Below are 20,769 nucleotides of genomic sequence, written 5' to 3'. Positions count from 1 at the left end.
ACCAAGGTGTTTGGCACGAGGGCTTCAGTGAGGGACTGATGGCAGGCAGACAGCAGGCCCAGGACCACTGTCCCCACCAACCAAGACCTGACTAATCGGTGAAGTTTTTATTAAATCCACAGAAGTAAAAACCATATCGTGAGGGACTGGGGTATGGGCCACCAAGGAGCGGGAGCCAGGCCACTGGAGAGAAGACGAAGGAGAGGGGAGGAGTGACAGGACATAGAACAGAGCCAGGCTGGGCTGGCTCAGGGGCTGCCCAGCCTCAGGGGCCCTCACCAGGGCCAGTAGAGAGGTCCTGGGCACTCAGGCCAGCACCAGGCAGGCTCAGCGGCGGGGGCTCCACCAGCACAGCGGAGAACTTGGTGTCCCCGAAGGCCTCATTCATGCGGGTCTCAAAGAAGCGCTGTAGGCCAATGATGGACTGCACGTCGGCCTTGTCCTGCCAGGCAGATTACAATGGATGGGTCCTAGCTCTGCCCCCCAGCCTCCCCTCCTCCAACTCACCCCCATCCCCACAGGCTCACCTCCGTCAGCTTGTTGAACTGCTTGAACATGCGGCCCACATCCTGGGCAAACTCCTGGGGGGAGCTGTAGGGGGGTGACAGCTTCTCCTGGAGGCGGGCTCGGATAAGGGTCAAGTCCAGGGTGTCACCAGGCTGATCCTGCAGGCAGAGGCCACAGGCTGAAGGTGAGGCCGAAGAGCCCCTGGACCTCCCACCCTCCCAAGCCCCAGAACTCACTGGGGAGAAGGTGGAGTCAGTAGCCAGCTGGTGCAGAGGCCGGCAGGGCTCGTGGCAAAAGAGGGCCAGCAGGACGCGCTCACACTTCTGCAGATGACACAGACGTCAGAGTCAAAGGGGAGTTGGGAGCTGCAGGAAAACCCAGCATATGGGTGCCCCCCCCTCACCTGCTGGTTGGCTGGTGAGAGCTTGGCCACCACTCCGGTACTATCCCCCCCATCCAGGTTCAGGCTGCCATCCTCCTCCTTCAGGTCAGGCAGCACGTGGCAAAGAGAGCAGCTCCACTCCTCCCTGGAGTAAACAGAGAGGTGAGGGGCTGCACAGGACCTGGCCCAGCCCTCCACCCTGCAGACTCCACAGCCTCGCACCCTGGCACATCCTGCAGGGCAGGCAGGTGGCAGTCCAGGTGGAAGCAGAATTCGCACTGGTTGCACATGACGAGGTCACCTGGCTTCTGGCAGACACGGCAGATGGTGGCACTGTCATCCAGGGAACCTGGGCCACCAGCTGGGACTGAGGTGCCCTCTGGAGCCACCACCTCCAGACCTGAGCTGGTGCTGCCACTGGGTGAAGCCAGGCGGGGACCCTCCGCACCAGGGCCCTCCCCCAGGGCCATCAACACAGGTTTGGTCTCCGGGCCCTCGGTGGCAGCTGGTGGAGCTCCAATGGCAGCCTCTGTTTCTTCCTCCTGCGAGGAGGCGAGGGGTGGTTTAGTGGAATGCTAGCTGGGACAGCAGACCTCCACTCTCCAGCCACAGTAGCTTGAAGCAGGCTCACCTTGACAATGGCCATTCCAGGCAGGGGAGGGGCCCCAGGGACCCCCGAGGGCGCAGTCCCAGGCTGGCCAGCAGCAGCGGCGGCAGCACCTCGCTCGATGACGATGAGGTTGTAATCCTCAGTGGTGTTGCCTGGGAAGACCTTAAAGACTGGTGGCTGGCTGTCAGCCGTGAGATCCAAGTCCAGGCGTTCGAGGCTCACCCGAGGCACCTTGCGCATGAGGCCACTCACCTCGCCGTCACCTGAGCGGGGTCTGTGGGTGTGGCTTGGCGTTGAGCACCCCTGTCCCCATGACCACCCTGTCCCTACATGCACCAAAGGACAATCACACTCACCGCTTCACCCCTGACACATGGGGCTCAGCACTCGAGTAAGGGTCATCTGCTCAGGACACAGAAAAAGACAGGTTGGATGAACCTAGAACATTGGATTTCTCCCACCTACCGGGCAGAAACCACTCACCTGATCCGAAGCCGTAGCCTTCCTGCACCTCCATAGGCTGTAGGAAAAGCAAGACAACCTCACCAGGCCGGCCCCCAGCGGGCCTCAGGCCCCTCTCCTCCCCCATGGCCCCCTCCCCTACTCACCTGGCTGCTGCCAGAGCCCTGCTTGCCCAAAGGCCCCGGAGCCCGAGGAGGGGCCATTGGTGCTGGGCCCGTGGAGTTGGTTCCAGGACGCTCTGCAACAATCTTGCCTGCAGCAAGGAGGTAAAACAGCTTAAGGCGCAGTTCCTGGGAGAGCAAGCCTCAGTGAGAGCAAGACAAACACCCACCAAAGGCCTCTGCACTCTTGGTCCAGGCGTTGAGGTCCCACTGAAATTTCATCTCGCCGTGGGGCTCCACGGGGTCCACGATCATCTTAAGGGCCCGGTGCAGCTGGAAGTAGATCTGGGGGAGGGCGGTACATGAGCAGAGGCAGAGAACAGCATTCCAGGGCCTTGGGAGGTGCTGACCCACAACCCACCACCTGGGTGCCCACCAGCACACACCAGCTTCTTGGAGAGCAGCAGAGCCGTGTTGTTATCACTCTCCAGAGCCCAAGAGGCAAAGCGTAAGATGTGTTCCTGGTGCTTCTGGATCTTGGTCATGGTCCAGTGCTGCCGTTCCAGGCGCTCCTGCTGCCCCTCTGTTACCTTCTGCAGGTTGAGAGCAGGAGAGGTCAGGGAGGAAACGGCACTAGAACCTCTCCCCCAACCCAAGGATGGCATCAGCGGCCAGCAGAGGGAGCCAAACCCCCAGGACGCCGCTACCAGAGCTACGGCGAGCTGTCAGCAGACAAGCACCACACAGGAAGTACCTGGGCGTCGTTGACCAGCACACGGCCCCGCTTGTTCAGTTCCTTCATTATCTGCAGGATGGCCATCTTAACATCCACTTGCACGCGCTTCTGTACGTCGGACACCTGGCGGATCCTGGGGGGTGGAGGGTGAGATCAGGGCCAGTCAGGCAGGTGCTCACCCCAGGACCTCCCCCATCACTCTGGCCTCCACTTACGAGCTGCGAACCTCCTTGGTGTTCTTCTGCAGTGTTGCATGCTTGTCCCCGAGGCGCTTCACCAATGAGGCCAGGAGCTTGCGCTGGTTTCTCACTGCATCCTCCAGGAACTGGTACCTGAGGACAGACAGAGGTGGGCCCGGGCGCCCAGCATGGGAATGGGCAGCACCCACCCACCATGCCTCAGGACTCACTGGTGGTCTTTGTGGGCGTTGAGCTGGCAATCCCGGCAGGTGAGGGTGTCGCAGCTCTCGCAGAACAGCACAAGGGGCTCGTGCTTGTGCACATTGCAATACACAGTGCGCTCACCGTCCCTCGACTTGGCCGGCCCTGAGGAATGGGGTCTATGAAGCAGGAGCTGGTCCTCACCACCTCAACTCAAGGAGCAGACAGACCGGGGCCTCACATCGTGTCTGTCCTGCAGCCCTGGCTTAGCTGCTAAAAAACGCAGAGGGCCTACAGCAGTGGACAGGGAAGGGCCCAAATCCTTGCTCTGAACACCCTCTGCCCTAATCTTGACCAAGAGATCCGCACTCCCGCTCTTTCAGCTTCTGGGAATGACAACTTAAAAGTGTAAGGACGATGGCCTCTGACGACCACCCCACTGCAAACTCCTCCAAGCAGACACTCAAGAGAGCTTCTCCGCCTCTGCGGCCCCCACTGCTGGGCTCCCTTTCTCCTCCATTCAAAAGACTCTGCCACAGGGGAGGGGACTCTGGCAACCATGGCATCCGGACACACGCAAGAGTTTTCTGGCTCAGACAGAAACCAAACGAGGACCTAAAGACATGTCAGGTACCTTTTCCTCCTGAGCCACGCCTGGAGACCTCTTCTCTCTTCTCTGGTAAAAGGAGACCACACCATCTTAACAACCCACAAGGAGCCTCGCAAAGCCTTCTCAGGCTGGACAAAGTTGATGTCAGACCAGGACCCTCTGAGAGGGGTCAGGCCTCCCACACAGGGAAAAGGGTCTGAAAGTGCTCAAAGCAACAGCCCCCAAAGACTAATACACCACAGTGACCCCCACCGCTTCCCAGAATCTGCTGCCATTAGATAACTGCTTGGGAACAGCCAGCCCCTTCCTCCCCAATCAAATCTCAATGCTACACTGACCCAGCCTGAGACATAAAAACATCAAAATACAGATAAGGCAAATCTCAGTGCCCCCAATTCAGAGCCCTCCTGCACCCTGATCTTTGCTTAGAACCCAGGATCCCCTTGGAGACCCCTGCCCTTCCCTCCTGGCTCCTCATGACTCACAGCAACCACCTCCATCTGGATTTTCCCATCAAAACTGTCCTCTGGGCTGCAAGAGCCACAGCATGACTACCAAACCACCATTCACGGGCAGTTCTGGATGAAAAACCAAGCCCAAGCCCCTCTCCGAAAAACAGCCACCAGGTTCACAGAAAAGTCTGAAGAAAGATATCTAGTTAAGACTTTGAAACATCTGCGATCTAACAATAAGAACATTTAGAGCACTCACTGGTCAGTGCCAGTCTGAGGACACTCATGGCTTATGAGGACACAAGGCCCAAAGACCTCACTTTTCCTACGGAGCCTTAAACCACATTCCAGGGAATCTCAGGCCTAGGAGATCCCTCACACCATTCCCCAACAGCCTGCATTTCCCTATCGGTACATGTGATCCCTCCACCTCTGGAGGAATATCCTCTGCCTGGGGATTCCGTGAAGTGCTTCCTCAAAGCCTTGACACACCCTCTACTGCAGCATGAGATCCCCTGTGCACTCCACACATTTCCTGCCTGTGGCTTTTCCCCTTCTATCCGGAGGGGCAGAGGCAGCCTCCCCCTTTTTGAATTCCGCCCTCAGGCCTTTCACTTGGTACCCCCTCAGAAATTCCCTGACACTCCACCGCCATCTGCAACCAGCATCAAAAGCAGCTGGACAAACATATAGGGGAAGAATCAAGGCAGCCCCCTCCGTGTTGCATACCAGTGGAGCGCACGGTGTGGTCCTTGGTGTACTTCACCCGCTGGTGCGCCTCCACACACGTCTCACAGAGCGGCTCAGAGCACTCCACACAATAACTGGTGGCTGGGGCATTATCCTCACAGCTAGTGCAGCACTGCTGAGCAAAGGCAGAGTCAGAGGAGACAGCACCACCAGACACATCTGCATTCAGACCCAGAAAATACAACCTGGTAAGATGATGCCTTTACTTAGCCTAAACAACCTGCTAAAGCCGTAGTAAAGCCTGGAGCTGGTACTATGCTCTGCGCTGCAGATTCCTACCCCCGTCCAGAGGCCTTCCAGGGATTGCTTGGGCAACACATACCTGATTAGCATCCTGGGAATCCGTGGCGGCCTTACCGCCACAGTCTCGCATGAAATAATTCTCCACGATATCTTTGGAGAAACATTGCTGCTTACATACTGGACAGTCCACCACTGTGAAGAACAGAGGAAAACAAGATCACCGCATTTTCACATCCAGAGTGCGATACCATCCTCCACAGGGACCAACTTCCACCCCATGCTAAGCCAACCCTCCGCTCCGGGAGAAGCAATCAAACCCTTCCTTGGCCTAACTTGAAACAATCGCCCCATCCGAATACGAGACCCACAGCCCGCACCCGTTTTGGCCACTGTCCGGTCCCGACCCTCTCACCCAGATGACCCCTGCCATTGTGACGCTGGGGACCGACCCCCAATACCCGAGCCACCTCCGAACCTTGGCTGCAGGGTGGGGGAGGGGCCGCCCCTGGTCCGACCGCACTCACCAGAACCGTCGCCCGCTGCACCTCCATCCCCCGAGCTGTTGGCGGCTGCAGGCGCCGGGGGCCCGAGGCAGGCGCTGCAGGCCGAGTGCAGGCAAGGTAGCAGGCGCGGCTCCCTCTCCGGCCGCAGGCGCTCCCGACACACGCCGCAGTGCTCCAACAGTTCCAGCGCCTCGCCGCCGCCCCCCGCGGGTGACGACGCCGAGGCGGATGCCGCCGCCGAGCCCGATGCGGAGCCCGCGGCCGAGGAGGCGGCGGCGCGCTTCTCGGCGCCCGCCGAGCCCTCACTCGGGCCGGGGCTGCCGGAGGCGGCCGCCGCCGCCGCCGCCGAGGCCGCCGCAGCCGAAGCCGCCATTCACACGCCGCCGGGGGCGCCCAAGGAGGGAGGAGGGGCGCGGGGCCCGCCACGCAGGCGCAGAGGCGTTCGCAGCCAACGGCTGGGCCGCTGCAGCCGCGAGGCCTAGCGCCGCCAGGCAAAGCCTGGGGCGCCGCCCGCTGCGCGCGGGGCGCTACCGAGGCTCACCCGGCCGCTGCCCGCTCTCCCGCCGCCGCCGCCGCCGCCTGCGCCGCCGCCTCAGCGGCTGCTCAGATCAGCGCCACACGGCACGCGCACAACCGCTCGCCCGCGCGCCCGCTCGCAGAAAGAGCCACTGTCGGGGGGCGGGACAGAAATAACTGGCGCCGACGCCGTCGCGCACGCGCGTTGAGCACCTCGAGCCGGGAGGCGGGGCCGGAGCGCGCGAGGCCGCGAGTACGCACGCGCAGCCCCGGGCCCCTCCCAGCCCCGCCACCACCCCTCGCACCGCCTCACCTGAGGCAGGGGCCGGGCAACTGTGTCTCCACCGCCTAAGCCTGACCCGTGGGCCGGGCGCGTGCCCGCTACTGTAGTGCCCGCTTCAGGCTGCTTGCTGCGCAGGCGCGCACGTGGTCGGCCCCCGCCTGGGTCCCCGCCTCTCGGGCGGTCGGGAGAGGTCGCCAGCAGCTACGTCACCAGGCGCTCTCAGGAGGGGGCGGGGTCGAGACCTAGCGGAGATGCTGGCCCGGGCGGAGGGGCCAAGCGTCCCCACCCCGTGGCCGGGCCGCTTACTGGCGTTCTAACCTTTTTATTGTTTAACGTGAGAAACACTGAAACCTAAGTCAGCTAGCTCCCAAGGGGCTCAGAGCAGCGAAACTGAAATTCCGCCTGGCCCCCAAGGCCCCTGGCCACCTTTTAGCCAGCCAGCCACTGCGCTGGCTTTGACACTCTTCGGGTGGGCGGACTGAAGAGGGGAGCGGAGTCTGTGGGGAGGTCCATCCGAGGATGGAGGCAGGATCTGTAGGGCGGGTAAGCCTGCCTCAGCCGGGAGCAGGATCTGCGTGGGAGGCGGGTATGCCTGTCTGAGGAAGCAGTGTCTGGGAGAGTTCTGTCAGGTGGGGGAAGCTAGGCCTGGAGGAGGAATCTTAGTTGAGACAAACATGGTCTTTCTGTGAGAATCCTGTCAGAAGCGGAGTCTGGGCGGAGAATCCTGTGGGTGGGGCGGAATCTGTGGGGGAAGAAGGGCCCTGTCGGCACGCGCGGGCAAGGGAGCAGGGACTGCGGCTGGAGCTGGGGGAGGAGGGGTCCTGAGAGGAAAGCAAGGTCGTCGGGAGGGCATCTGTCTGGAGTCACCGGGCAGAGAAAACCAGAGGCACGGGCGCCCTGGAGCTGTGCGTGGGGTGGGCCTCCGTCCCTGCGCGGGGCTCCCGGCCCTGCGGCCTCCAGTCCGGCAGGAGGCTCGGCGGCTACTCTGCGAGGACTCAGAGAACCTGAAGGGCCGTCACGTCCGGCGTCCAGACCCGACTCTGCCTGGCGCGGGCTCCACCGATCCCCAAAAAGCTCCAGGGAAGCGGGGCGCGGCCTCCCCAAACCGACTCCCCAGGAGCCCGCACGCGGAGGCGGCGCTGGAGATGCCTCCGGCGCGGCCCGGCCGCCGGGATCTTTGGCCCCCGCAGAGCCTGGGGGCCGCGGGGCTTTGTCTCGGCGCCGGCCTTTGTTTCGGCTCGGGCGCGGCCCCCAATCCCGGCCCCGCCCGCCGCAGCGCCCGCCCCTCCCCCCGCCGCGGGCCTTGCCCTCCCCCGCGGCCTGGGCCTAGACCCCGCTTCCCTCCTAGGAAGAGGGAGGAGGAAAGTTGGTGGCTGGCCGTGAGCTGCCTGAGGCGCGGAATCCTTTAGTAATTATTTGCTGAGCACTTTCCATGACCCCAGTCCAGCACTCTGTGCTGGGCCCCAAAATCACCGGGTTGCGTGGGGTAGGGATGAGCCATACCTATCCTGGCCCAACAGTCAAAATACGTAGGTGATGGTCAAGAGTGTGGGACTCAGGGCTGGCCCTAACAGTTAGGGGAAGAACAGTTCAGTCACTCAGTCGTGTCCGACTCGTTGGACCCCATGAAACGCAGCATGTCAGGCCTCCCTGTCCAACACCAACTCCCGCAGTTCACCCAAACTCATGTCCATTGAGTCGGTGATGCCATCCAACCATCTCATCCTCTGTGGTCCCCTTCTCCTCCTGCCTTCAATCTTTCCCAGCATCAGGGTCTTTTCAAATGAGTCAGCTCTTCTCATCAGGTGGCCAAAGTATTGGAGTCTCAGCTTCAACATCAGTCCGTCCAATGAACACTCAGGACTGATCTCCTTTAAGACGGACTGGTTGGATCTCCTTGAAGTCCAAGGGACTCTCAAGAGTTTCCTCCAACAGCACAGAACAGTTCAGGCAGAAGCAAGTGCACAGGCCCTGAGGCAGGCAGGCACTGAGGCAGCAGTGACCAGAGAGGTGGGAAGTGCCTAGAAATTGCTGGACAGGTTGGGTCCTGCGGTGGCCCCGGTTACTGTCCCTTCACTAGACTCCGGCAAGGCAATTCTTTCAGAATAGCATCAGTGGAGGCAGGTTCGAGTGGAAATCAGGCTCACACAAACTGGGGGAAGTGTGATGGTGGAGACAAGTGGGCTTGCAGGAGGGCAAGGCCAGGCCAGAACCTGCCTCTGAGTCCTCCCTGAGGAGCCAGCCTGTCCAGAAGAGTATGGCAGGGCATGATCTTACTCCCCAGTAAGCTGGTGTCACATTATACCCTTAACCCCTGTGTTCTTTGCCACCCTCTACAGCATCTCACCTTTTCCAATCCTGGACCACTAGAAATTGTCTATATTCCGGCTTTGCAGACAGTGTACCTGCCTGCAAACAGCCATCCTTACTGCCTCTTCACTTGCCAAACTCCATGCTTGCACAGGACTCAACCTCCAACCTTTGGGTATTACCCCCAAAGCCACTTCCTGGGGAAGTCTTGTAGCAGGATCACTCCGATCTCTTTCTCCATCTTCACAGGTTCCATTTGGGAACAAGACAGTTGTAATAGTTGCACATCATCAATGTACTTTATGCCACTGAATCATATACATAAAAAGAGTGGAAATGGCAATTTTATGTATTTTACCATGCATATAACAATCACACTTTGATGAGTCTGTCCCTTCTGACCTCTGATCTCAACACTCAGCTCCAACCACACAGGCTGACCCATTTGTTCCCACCTCATAGCCTTTGCACTTGCTTTTCCTTCTGCCCAAAACGTTCTCCTACCTCTCTTTCTGACTCCTCTTCTTTCACGTTTCAACATGAGAGAATCACAAAGACATGAGGTCCAAACTGTTTACATCACTGCCCTGTCTGCTGCATCTCACCTGGGGCCTGCTACACAGAGGGCACTCAGTCAGTGAGTAAAAGGACAACTGCTTGAAGATGATACCAGTTCTGTAGGCTACAAGATGAGATTTGAGGTCTATTACTTTTTAAAACGGAGAGGGCAATGGCACCCCACTCCGGTACTCTTGCCTGGAAAATCCCATGGACGGAGGAGCCTGGTGGGCTGCAGTTCATGGGGTCGCTAAACTTACCTATTTATTTTTGGCTGTACTGAGTCTTCATTGCTGTGTGGGGAGTTTTTCTAGTTGCTGCAAGCGGGGACTACTCTCCCGTTGTGGCACTCGGCTTTTCAGTGCTGTGACTTTTATTCCAGAGCACAGTCTCAATAGTTGTGGCACACAGGCTAAGTTGCTCCATAGGATGTGGGATCATCCAGGACCAGGGATCAAACCAGTGTCTTCTGCATTGGCAGGCGGATTCTTTACCACTGAGCCACCAGGGAAGCCCCTTCTATTACTTTTTAAACCTTTAAAAAAAAAAAAAAAAACACTTAAAATTCACATATCACACCCATCAATTTATCTATTTTGAAGAGTGAAATCAATGCCATTTCATACATTCACAATGTTGTACAATCACCACTTCATCTAATTCCAGAACAGTTTCATCACCCCAAAAGGAAACTCTGAATCCGTCAGCACTCTCTCCGTTCCTGCTTCAACCAGCCAGTGGCAACAGCTGATCTGTTTTCTGTTTCTGTGAACTTTTAAACCTTTTCATGGAGCCTTATGATATGTAGAGAAAAGCATACACATCACATGTACAGTGAGCATCCATGGTAACCAGCTCTGATAGCAAAATACAAAAGGGTCTTTTCCAATGAGTTGGCTCTTACAATCAGGTGGCCAAAGTATGGGAGCTTCAGCTTCAGCACTGGTCCTTCCAATGAATATTCAGGGTTGATTTCCTTGAGAATTGGCTGGTTTGATCTCCTTGCAGTCCAAGGGACTCTCAAGAGTCTTCCCCAACCCTAGAATTTCAAAGCACCAATTCTTTGGCACTCAGCCTTCTTTATGGTCCAAATCTCTCGCTGTCTAGCTTTGTCATAGCTTTTCCCCCAAGGAGCAAGGATTTTTTAACTTCATCCACAGTGATTTTGGAGCCCAAGAAAATAAAGTCTGTCACTGTTTCCAGTTTTTCCCCTTCTATTTGTCATGAAGTGATGGGACTGGATGCCATGATCTTAGTTTTTTGAATGTTGAGTTTCAAGCCTACTTTTTCATTCCCCTCTTTCATCCTCATCAAGAAGCTTTTAAGTTCCTCTTCACTTTGTGCCATTAAGAGCTGTATCACTGTATTGTTATGTAGGAAGTTCGGCATCAGCAACTAGGAGTGGCCTAGCCAAAAACCATGCAAGCTGATCGCTAAACCCCATCCCAGACACATCCAGGAGATCTCACAGATATGTTACAAAAATAACCACATGTATGGCAAAACCAATACAATATTGTAAAGTAAAAAAAAGAAATTTTTAAAAAAGAAATTTTAAACAAAAAAATTAAATAAATAAAAATAAATAACAGAAAAAAAAAAATAGTAATAACCACAGGCTTTTCCAGCTCCTGCACAGGGGCCATCAGCACACAGTGAGTGGATACAAACTCACCACAGAGGTTTCTCCCACTCTGGCAAAAGCACCCTTGATGCACAGCTGTGTCCTCAAGTAACCTTAGGCAGCTAGGAGCCCATTACGGGCTCATAAATATTCTACACATACATACATCTGATTATAACAGACTGAACTATGGGAAAGACATGTGCAATAGAGCCTGTAAGTGCTCAGTACACTCCCACCTATATGAATATGTAAAAAGCTCTATTTTGCATGAGCCCAGACACGCCCCCTTCCCTGATTGGCCTTGAGCATATGCCTCTTTGCATTTTTGCACAGGGCAGAACCAAGAGGAGAAGATAAGGGATATAAAAAGGAGAAAGACAGAATCAATTTTTCTCTTGGGCCCCAAAATCATTGTGGATGGTGACTGCAGCCATGAAATTAAATGACAGTTGCTTCTTGGAAGAAAAGCTATGACAAACCTGAAAATGAAAGTGTAAAAGTATCAGTCACTCAGTCGTGTTCAACTCTGAGACAGCATGGACTGTAGCCCTCCAGGCTTCTTTGTCCACGGGGATTCTTCAGGCAAGAACACTGGAGTGGGTTGCCATGCCTTCTTCCAGGGGATCCTCCCAACCCAGGGATTGAACCCAGATCTCCCGCATTGCAGGCAGATTCTTTCTGGTCTGAGCCACCAGGGAAGCCCAAGAATACTGGAGTGGGTAGTATACCCCTTCTCCAGGGGATCTTCCTGACCCAGGAATCCAACCGGGGTCTCCTGCATTACAGGTGAATCCTTTACCAACTGAGGTCCAGGGAAGCCCATGACAAACCTAGACAGCTTATTAAAAGCAGAGACAACACTTTGCTGACAAAGGTCCATATAGGCAAAGCTATGGTTTTCCCGGTTTTCCCAGTAGTCATGTACAGATGTTGGACCATAAAGAAGGCTGGGCTATGAAGAACTAATGTTTTGAATTATGGTGCTGGAGAAGACTCTTGAGAATCCCTTGGACTGCAAGATCAAACCAGGCAATTCTAAAGGAAATCAATCCTGAATATTCATTGGAAGGACTGAGGCTGAAACTGAAGCTCCAATACTTGGCCACCTGATGCAAAGAGCCGACTCACTGGAAAAGACCTTGATGCTGGGAAAAATTGAGGGCAGGAGAAGGGCGCAACAGAAGATGAGCTGGTTGGATAACATCACTGACTCAAGGGACATGAGTTTGAGCAAACTCCCGGAGATGGTGAAGGACAGGGAAGCCTGGAGTGCTACAGTTCATGGGATCGCAGAGTTAGACCCGACTTAGCGACTTAGCAACTGAACAACAAAAAAGGATCATGGTCAGTCCTTCAGTGTCAGTCAGCTCCCATGTCTCAGAAGTGTCCTACCTGCTGCCTGTTTAAGAAAGGATCTGTCTGCTTGAGCTGTAATTAGTCTGTCATTCCAAATATCATCTCCATACCTGAAGTTGTTGATATTTGTCCCAGCAATCTTGATTCCAGCTTGTAATTCATCCAGCCTGGCATTTCGCATGATGTACTCTGCATATAAATTAAATAAGCAGAGTGACAATATACAGCCTTGTCATACTCCTTTCCTAATTTGGAAAGTCTATTGTTCCATGTCTGGCTCTTACTGTTTCTTCTTGACCTGCAAACATGTTTCTCAGGATACAGGTACAGTGGTCTGATAGTCCCATCTTTTTAAGAATTTTCCACAGTTTGTTGTGATCCACACAGTCAAAGGCTTTAGCATAGTCAATGAAGCAGGTATTTTTCTGGAACTGTCTTACCTTCTCAATGATCCAACAAATGTTGGCAATTTGATCTCTGGTTCCTCTACCTTTTCCAAACCCAGTTTGTACATCTGGAAGTTCTAGATTCACGTACTGCTGAAACCTAGCCTGAAGGATTTTGAACATTACCTTGTGAGCATTTGAAATAAGCGCAGTCATGCAGTAGTTTGAACATTCTTTGGCATTGCTCTTCTTTGGGAATGGAATGAAAACTGACCTTTTCTAGCTCTATGGCCACTGCTGAGTTTCCCAAATTTGCTGACATATTGAGTGAAGTACTTCAACAGCACCATCTTTTAGGATTTGAAATAGCTCAGCTGGAATTCCATCACCTCCATTAGCTTTGTTTGTGGTAATTCTTCCTAAGGCCCACTTGACTTCACACTCCAGGATGTCTGGCTCTAGGTGAGTGACCACACCATCATGGTTATCTGTATCATTGAGATTTTTTTCAGATAGTTCTGTGTTATCTTGCCACCTCTCCTTTTTCTCTTCTGCTTGTTAGGTCCATACCATTTCTGTCCTTTATCGTGCCCATCCTTGCATGAAATGTTCCCTTGATTATCTCCAATTTTCCTGAAGAGATCTTTAGTCTTTACCATTCTATTGTTTTCCTCTATTTTTTTGAATTATTATTCACTTAAGAAGGTTTCTTATCTCTCCTTGCTATTCTCTGGAACTCTGCATTCATTTGGGTATTTCTTTCCCTGTCTCCCTTGCCTTTCGCTTCCCTTCTTTTCTCAGCTATTTGTAAAGCCTCTTCAGACAACTTTAACTTCTTGCATTTATTTTTTAGGGATGATTTTGGTCACTGCCTTCTGTACAATGTTATGGACCTCCATCCTTTTAAGTGTCCAGTTAAGAAGACACACCAGGGAGTTCCCTGGTGTCATAGTGGTTAGAATTCTGGGCTTCCACTGCCGTGGTCCCAGTTCAATTCTTGGTCAGGGCACTGAGATCTTACAAGCCACAAGGAGTGGCCAAAAACAATTTTTTTTTAAAAGGTGGGGGGAAAGACACCAGACAGCTTGCTGTGATCACAGTGAAGAGGTCATGTGACCATAAAGCCATACAGCAGCCTCCTTCAAGCCAAGAGAAGGGGCCTCAGAATGAAACCTACCTTGTGGGCATCTTGTTCTTCAATTTCTCAGCCTCCAGAATTGTGAGAAACAAATTTATGGCCTTGGTCTATAGTATTACTATTTTGTTTTTGTACCTAGAACCGACTAAGACAGATGACAAACTTCCCTCTGCCTCACTCTCATAAAAGTGTATGTGAATTAATATTTAGAGTCCACCCAAATAACTCAAAATAATTTCCCCAATCCCAGGTCCCTAATCACAATTCCTAAGATCCTCTTTCCTGATGAGGTAACACTTATGGTTTCCGAGGATTACATCATATAGATCTTTGGGGGCACCCTTCTGCCTACTGCAGCCCCCATTTCACAGATGGAAAAACCGATCCCAGCGCGTAGACCATGTCGTCCAGGCTCCCACAGTCCTGGGGAATCTCTGGCCCCCAGGGAGGGCAGGGAGGGAAAGGACAGGAGATATCCAGAGCCCAGAGCTTTAGCTCTTTCTCTGCAGTTAGGAACCAGGGGTCCTGGGACAAAGGATTTCAGGGAAAGCTCCAGGTGAGCTTGGAGCACTTGGTTATGTGTATTTATTTATTTTTCTCTATTTTTTGGCCATGTCATGGGACATGAGGGAACTTAGTTCCCCAACCAGAGAAGGAATCTGTGCCCCTGCAGTGGAAGCGCACGTGTGGAGCACCCAGAGGATGACTGGAACCTGTTAAGACGACACAGAAGCCAAACCTAATGATAGGACTCGAGCATCAAAACAACCAACCACTGTCATTGACTGACACACAATGAATCCACCCTATCCACATTTAAGTGAAAGTCACTTAGTCACGTCTGACTCTTTGCGACTCCATGGACTATACGGTCCATGGAATTCCCCAGGCCAGAATACTGGAGTGGGCAGCCATTCCCTTCTCCAGGGGATCTTCCCAGCCCAGGGATCGAACCCAGGTCTCCCACATTGCAGGTGGATTCTTTGCCAGCTGAGCCACAAGGGAAGCCCAAGAACACTGGAGTGGGTAGCCTATCCCTTCTCCAGCAGATCTTCCAGAACCCAGGAATCGGACCAGGGTCTCCTGCATTGCAGGCAGAGTCTTTACCAGCTGAGCTACCAGGGAAGCCCAAGGGTTCTCAAAAAGAAGAGTCCCCTGGAGAAGAAATGGCAACACAGTCCATTATTCTTGCCTGAAGAATCCCATGGACAAAGGACCCTGGTCGGCTATAGTCCATGGAGGTCACAAAGAGTCGGACACGACTTAGCAACTAAAACAACGATGTGTGTAATGTATACTTTTTACTGTTGTGTGTGGCACCCCACTCCAGTACTCTTGCCTGGAAAATCCCATGGACGGAGGAGCCTGGTAGGCTGCAGTCCGTGGGGTCACAAAGAGTCGGACACGACTGAGCGACTTCATTTTCACTTTTCATTTTCATGCATTGGAGAAGGAAATGGCAACCCACTCCAGTGTTTTTGCCTGGAGAATCCCAAGGACGGGGGAGCCTGGTGGGCTGCCGTCTATGGGGTCGCACAGAGTCGGATACGACTGAAGCGACTTAGCAGCAGCAGCAGCAAAACGAATAAAAGTCTTTCTGAAACTGTTATAGCTTAAAATTTTTTAAAAAAAGAGTCAGAAAAATAGGGCCATCTGCCACCACATGGTGCTGCTTCTACAGCATCTCCTCACTGAGAATGCAGACTGATGCTGTCTTCCTAAAGGAAACTGTGTTTCAGGGCAACACATGGTCCCAGTCCTTGATGAGATAATTAAATGCTAGAATTCAGAAAACATCATTTCCCAGGCGGTAATGAGTCTGGAGCAGGCCCCAATACATGCCGTATACACTGCAAGGTGAACAGCGCTGGGGACGTGACTGAGAGGAGCCAGCCACCACTGCGCCCCCTTAGGAGCAGCAGCAGAAGAACCTACATGGGACTCGATAGCACTCATATCCTGCCAGCTGTGAGGGGTTCCAGCCAACGACATTTGGCCCAAAGCCCAGCAAGTCTTTAGATCACATTTTCCATCCATGGGAGCTGAAGGGGATGTTGGAGGCAGGGAGAGAGGCCATCTGGATGGGGCAGGTCCTGCCAGAAGCCAGGATCCACTGTCCCCCACCCATCCTCATTGAGGGGGCTGTAAACCTCCAGCCAGACGCCAGAGCAGTGACTAGCTGGGGCTGGAGTGGAAATGGACACAGACTGCACAAAGGAAGTTTCTCCTGTTATCTACTTTTTTTTAGCCGCACAGTGAGGCATGCTGATCTTAGTTCCCTGACCAGGGATTGAACCCATGACCCCTGCAGTGGAAGTAGGGTATCTTAATCACAGGACTGCCAGGGAATTCCCGTGAAAGAAGCTTCTAGGTAGAGAGAAATGTTATAAAACTGGATTGTGGCAATGGCTGCACAATATGAAGTATATCTGCTATGGGTGTACTTTATGGCATATAAATTATACTTCAATACAACTGTTGAAAAAGGAGAGAAGGTCCAAAGAAGATATACAAATGGGCTTGGAGAATAAGCACATGAAAAGACATTCAACATCATTAGTCATTAGAGAACCACGAGTCAAACCATGGTGAGATACTGATTCACACCCACTTGGGATGGTTTAAAAAAACAATTAAAATAAGAGCTTCCCTGGTAGGCCAGTGGCTAACACTCCGAACTTCCAATGCACGCAGCCTGGGTTCAACCTCTGGTCAGGGAACTAGATCCCACATGCCCCAACTAACACCCAGTGCTGCCAAATAAATAATGAATAAAACAAACATTTCTTTCTCTGAAAATAACAGTATTGGCAGGGATATGGAGAAATTGGAACCCTCCTACCTTGCTGGTGGGAATGTAAAATAGTGTAGTCATCCTGGAAAAAAATTTGGCATTTCTTCAAATGGCTAACGATTGACTTACCACTTTGATCCAGCAGTGAACTACGTATGCATCCGAAGGAACTGAAAACGCTGTTCAAACAAATCCTGGTAAAGCACTGGCCACAGCAGCATGATTCACAATGGTCAGAGGTGGAAACAACCCAAATGTCCACCGAATTATGAATGGATAGATAAACGTGGTATTTTCATACAATGGAGTCATAACCATAAAAAGAAACAACAAGGTACTAGTATGTGCTCCAGCAAACATGAACCTTGAAAACATTATGCTAAGTGAAAAAACTCAGATACAAAAGACAACATATAATATGATGTCATTTACGTGAAATATCCAGAATATGCAAATTCACAGAAACATCCAGCAGAGATTATTCATTGTCAGGGGCTGGAGAGAGGGGAAAATTGAGAGCTATTGGAGGAAAATATTCTGGAATTAAATGGAGGTGTGATTATGCAACACTGCAACTATATTAAAATCCACTGAATTGTTCACTCTAAAATGGTTACTTTTTGTGTTATGTGAATCACCTTTATTTCAAAAGAAGAGGTGAGGCTTCCAGGTCAGTAGGGAGCAAAGGACCTAAGCAATCCTGAGTGGGTCCCAGGCAGGGACAAGCCAGCCTTCAGGGCTGTCTGTGGACTAACGGTGATGTGGGGATGTGCAGGAGACACGCTAAGGAGTAAGGAAGCTTCCGAAGACAGGCAGCAAGGAAACCATCTTCGTTTTTAAAAGATGAATCCTAAAGTTAAAAGAATTAACCAAAGACATACAGATGGCGGGCAGGCACAGGAAGATGCTCAACATGGCTAATTATTAGAGAACTGCAAATGAAAACTACAGTGAGGTATCACCTCACAGCAGCAGAATGGCCATCATTAGAAAGTCTGCAAATAATAAACGCTGGAGAGGGTGAGGAGAAAAGGAAACCCTCCTACACTGTTGGTTGAAATGCAAGTTGGTGCAGCCACTATGGAGAACAGTATGAAGGTCCCATAAAAAACTAAAAACAGAGTTGCCATGTGATCCAGCAGTCTCACTCTTGGGCATATATCCGAACAAAACCATAAATCAAAAAGACATACACAGGTATCTTCTGGTTGCCCAGTGGTTACGATTCCACGCTTCCACTGCAGAGGGCAAGGTTTGATCCCACATGCCACACAGCCGAAAAAAAAAAAAAAAACAGATATATGCACTCTAGAGGTCACAGAAGCACTATTTACAATAGCTGAGACATGGAAACAATCTAAATGGCTATTGACATAAATGGCTAAAGAAGATGTGATACATATATATAATGGAATATTACTTGACCATAAAAAAGGAATGGAATAATACCATTTGCAGCAACATGAATGGACCTAGGAATTCTAGTAATAAGTGAATTAAACCAGAGAAAGACAAATACCATAAGATATCATTTATATGTGGAAGCTAAAACATGACACAATGAACCTATCTATGAACAGAAACAGATACACAGACACAGAGGACAGACTTGCGGTTGCCAAAGGTAGGAGAGGCAAGGACCAAACTTGTGTCTCCTGCACTGGCAGACACAAACTAGTACGTATAGGATGGATAAACAACAAGGTGAGCTTCCCAGGTGGCTCACTGGTAAAGAATCCACCTGCCAATGCAGGAGACGTGAGTGCGGTCCCTGGGTCGGGAAGATCCATGGAGAAGAAAATGGCAACTCACTTCAGTATTCTTGCCTGGGGAATCCTACAGACAGAGGAGCCTGGTGGGCTACAGTCCATGGGGTTGGAAAGAGTCAGAAATGACTGAGCAACTAAATCAGCAATCAGGAGCAAACAACAAGGTCCTACACAGGGAACTATATTCTATATCCTGCGATTAAACCTTAATGGAAAAGAATATTTAAAAAATGTATACCTGTGTAACTGAATCACTGGGCTGAACACCAGAAATTAACACATTATGAACCAACTATACTTCAAGAAAACAAAAATGAAGACAAAACAAAAAGAGAAGAGTTAGCCAGCATCTTAAACACGAAATGGGCAGAGTGGAGGGGAGGAGGGCTCGTGGGCTTCAGCCTCCACGGACATAGCAGGAAGATAGGCTGGAAGTGCAAGCCTGGGGGTTCAGCAGCAGTCACCCATGTTAGCAGGGAAGTGCTCCTCAGACCTGAGGCCAAGGGCACAGCTTCTGTAAGGAAAACAAGGAACAATCCAACAAGACAAAATTCACAACATCTTGGTGGTGGGCACAGCAGCCCAACCAAAGCTGTGGCAACCTCATATGGTGCGGTTTCACTGCTATGAAATGTCCAGCACAGGCAAGTCTACAGTGATGTTAGATCTGCAGTTGCCTGGAACAGGGGTGAGATCAGAGACTCACATGCAAGGACAGAGGGATCTCAGTGGAGGTGAGAGAAATGTTCTAAAGCAGGAGGATGCTAAAGAAAGTGCAAGTGAAAGTCGCTCAATTGTGTACTCTTTGCGACCCCATGGACTATACAGTTCATGGAATTCTCCAGGCCAAAATACTGGAGTGGGTAGCCATTCCCTTCTCCAGGGGATCTTCCCAACCCAGGGATCGAACCCAGGTCTCCCGCATTTCAGGTGGACTCTTTACCAGCTGAGCCACAGAACGGTAAATTGACTAAAAATGACTGGGTCATATGTGCACATGACATGGAGAATTTATCAGAGACTGGTGTTCAGAGGTAGGAAAGGTTGTATAGGGTGCGAGGAACTTCCAGCCCCACGTCAAGGAGGAGCAATGGAAGGGAGGGGAAGTCACTGAGGAACATTGGTTAAAACAAGCATTTTAACCTAGCCTCAAGGGATGCGTTAACCCAAGGGTGGAACAGGAGGCCATCAGGACAGATTTACCTAGGTGTGACAAGTCCAGTGGCTTTCCCATTACCTACAAGCTTTATTTTAAACGCTTCCCTCATAACTCTTTGTAGGGCTTCCCTTGTGGCTCAGCTGGTAAAAAATCCACCTGCCATGCAGGAGACCTGGGTTCGATCCCTGGGTTGGGAAGATCCCCTGGAGAAGGGAAATACTACCCACTCCAGTATTCTGGCCTGGAGAATTCCACGGACTGTATAATCCATGGGGTCACAAAGAATCAGACACAACTGAGAAACTTTCAGTTTACTTTAAAAAAATTTTTATTTTTACTTGAAAAAAGTTTTTTAGTTTATTAAAAATAGAACAAAAAAAGAGAAGACAAGAATACTTGGTAGCTTGAGAATGTGAGTGCTTCACTGTGTGTTCTATTGTTTTCTGTGCTTCTTGTTTTCTTTTTTTAACTTTGGAAATTAATCCAAGGGCCCAGTAGGGGACCCAGGTGCGTTGACCTTGGGGAAGCAACAGTGGTGAAACTGGAGGGAAGGGGAAAGGGCACAACTATTGAAAGAGTAACATAGCCCGAGGGCAGAACTTAAACTGGTTAGAACAAAATGAGTGTGTCCAAAATGGCAGACAAGGCAACTTGACTAGTTCCTGATGCTTAGTATATTATTCAGTGTAACACATGAGTATTGTAACACATTAGTATTGCAACAGATGAGTATTATAACACATTAGCAAGCTGACATACCCAGAGACACCATGACAGTTCCAAGGGGATCATCAAGAACCAAAAAGTGGGCCTTGACACAATTCCAGATGTTCAAGCTGGATTTAGAAAAGGCAGAGGGACCAGAGGTCAAATTGCCAACATCCCTTGGATCATCAAAAAAGCAAGAGAGTTCCAGAAAAACATCTACTTCTGCTTTATGAACTACATCAAAGCCTTTGACTGTGCGGATAACAATAAAATGTGGGAAATTCTTCAAGAGATGGGAATACCAGACCCCCTGACCTGTTTCCTGAGAAATCTGTATGTAGGTCAAGAAGCAACAATTAGAACCGGACATGGAAAAATAGACTGGTTCTATTTTCTAAATTGGAAAAGGAGTACATCAGGGCCGTATAT

General features: G+C 51.5%; 1 protein-coding gene across 2 annotated transcripts; it reads right to left on the bottom strand.

Moving 5' to 3' along the window:
* Window positions 1–92: 92 nt before the first annotated feature.
* Window positions 93–6,401, bottom strand: TRIM28 (tripartite motif containing 28). 2 transcript variants are annotated; one of them, XM_070772398.1, is made up of 18 exons: window positions 5,758–6,401; window positions 5,313–5,425; window positions 4,970–5,102; window positions 3,813–3,854; window positions 3,208–3,343; window positions 3,014–3,130; window positions 2,817–2,931; window positions 2,509–2,655; window positions 2,293–2,407; window positions 2,108–2,214; window positions 1,983–2,019; window positions 1,856–1,901; window positions 1,521–1,773; window positions 1,112–1,431; window positions 911–1,034; window positions 744–830; window positions 528–665; window positions 93–442 (listed from the first exon to the last, which is right to left on the bottom strand). In XM_070772398.1, exons 1-18 carry the CDS (start codon window positions 6,107–6,109, stop codon window positions 266–268), a joined length of 2,559 nt encoding a protein of 852 aa, XP_070628499.1. In that variant the 5' UTR covers window positions 6,110–6,401; the 3' UTR covers window positions 93–265. The 2 variants fall into 2 exon arrangements, with proteins under 2 accessions (XP_070628499.1, XP_070628500.1); XM_070772399.1 differs by lacking the exon at window positions 3,813–3,854 and having other exon boundaries at window positions 5,758–6,399.
* Window positions 6,402–20,769: the final 14,368 nt, after the last annotated feature.

This window comes from Bos indicus, chromosome 18 (assembly GCF_029378745.1).
Source record: "Bos indicus isolate NIAB-ARS_2022 breed Sahiwal x Tharparkar chromosome 18, NIAB-ARS_B.indTharparkar_mat_pri_1.0, whole genome shotgun sequence".
Lineage (NCBI taxonomy): Eukaryota > Metazoa > Chordata > Mammalia > Artiodactyla > Bovidae > Bos > Bos indicus.
Note: the sequence above shows the minus strand (reverse complement) of the source record. Positions and strands in the feature narration are given on the sequence as shown.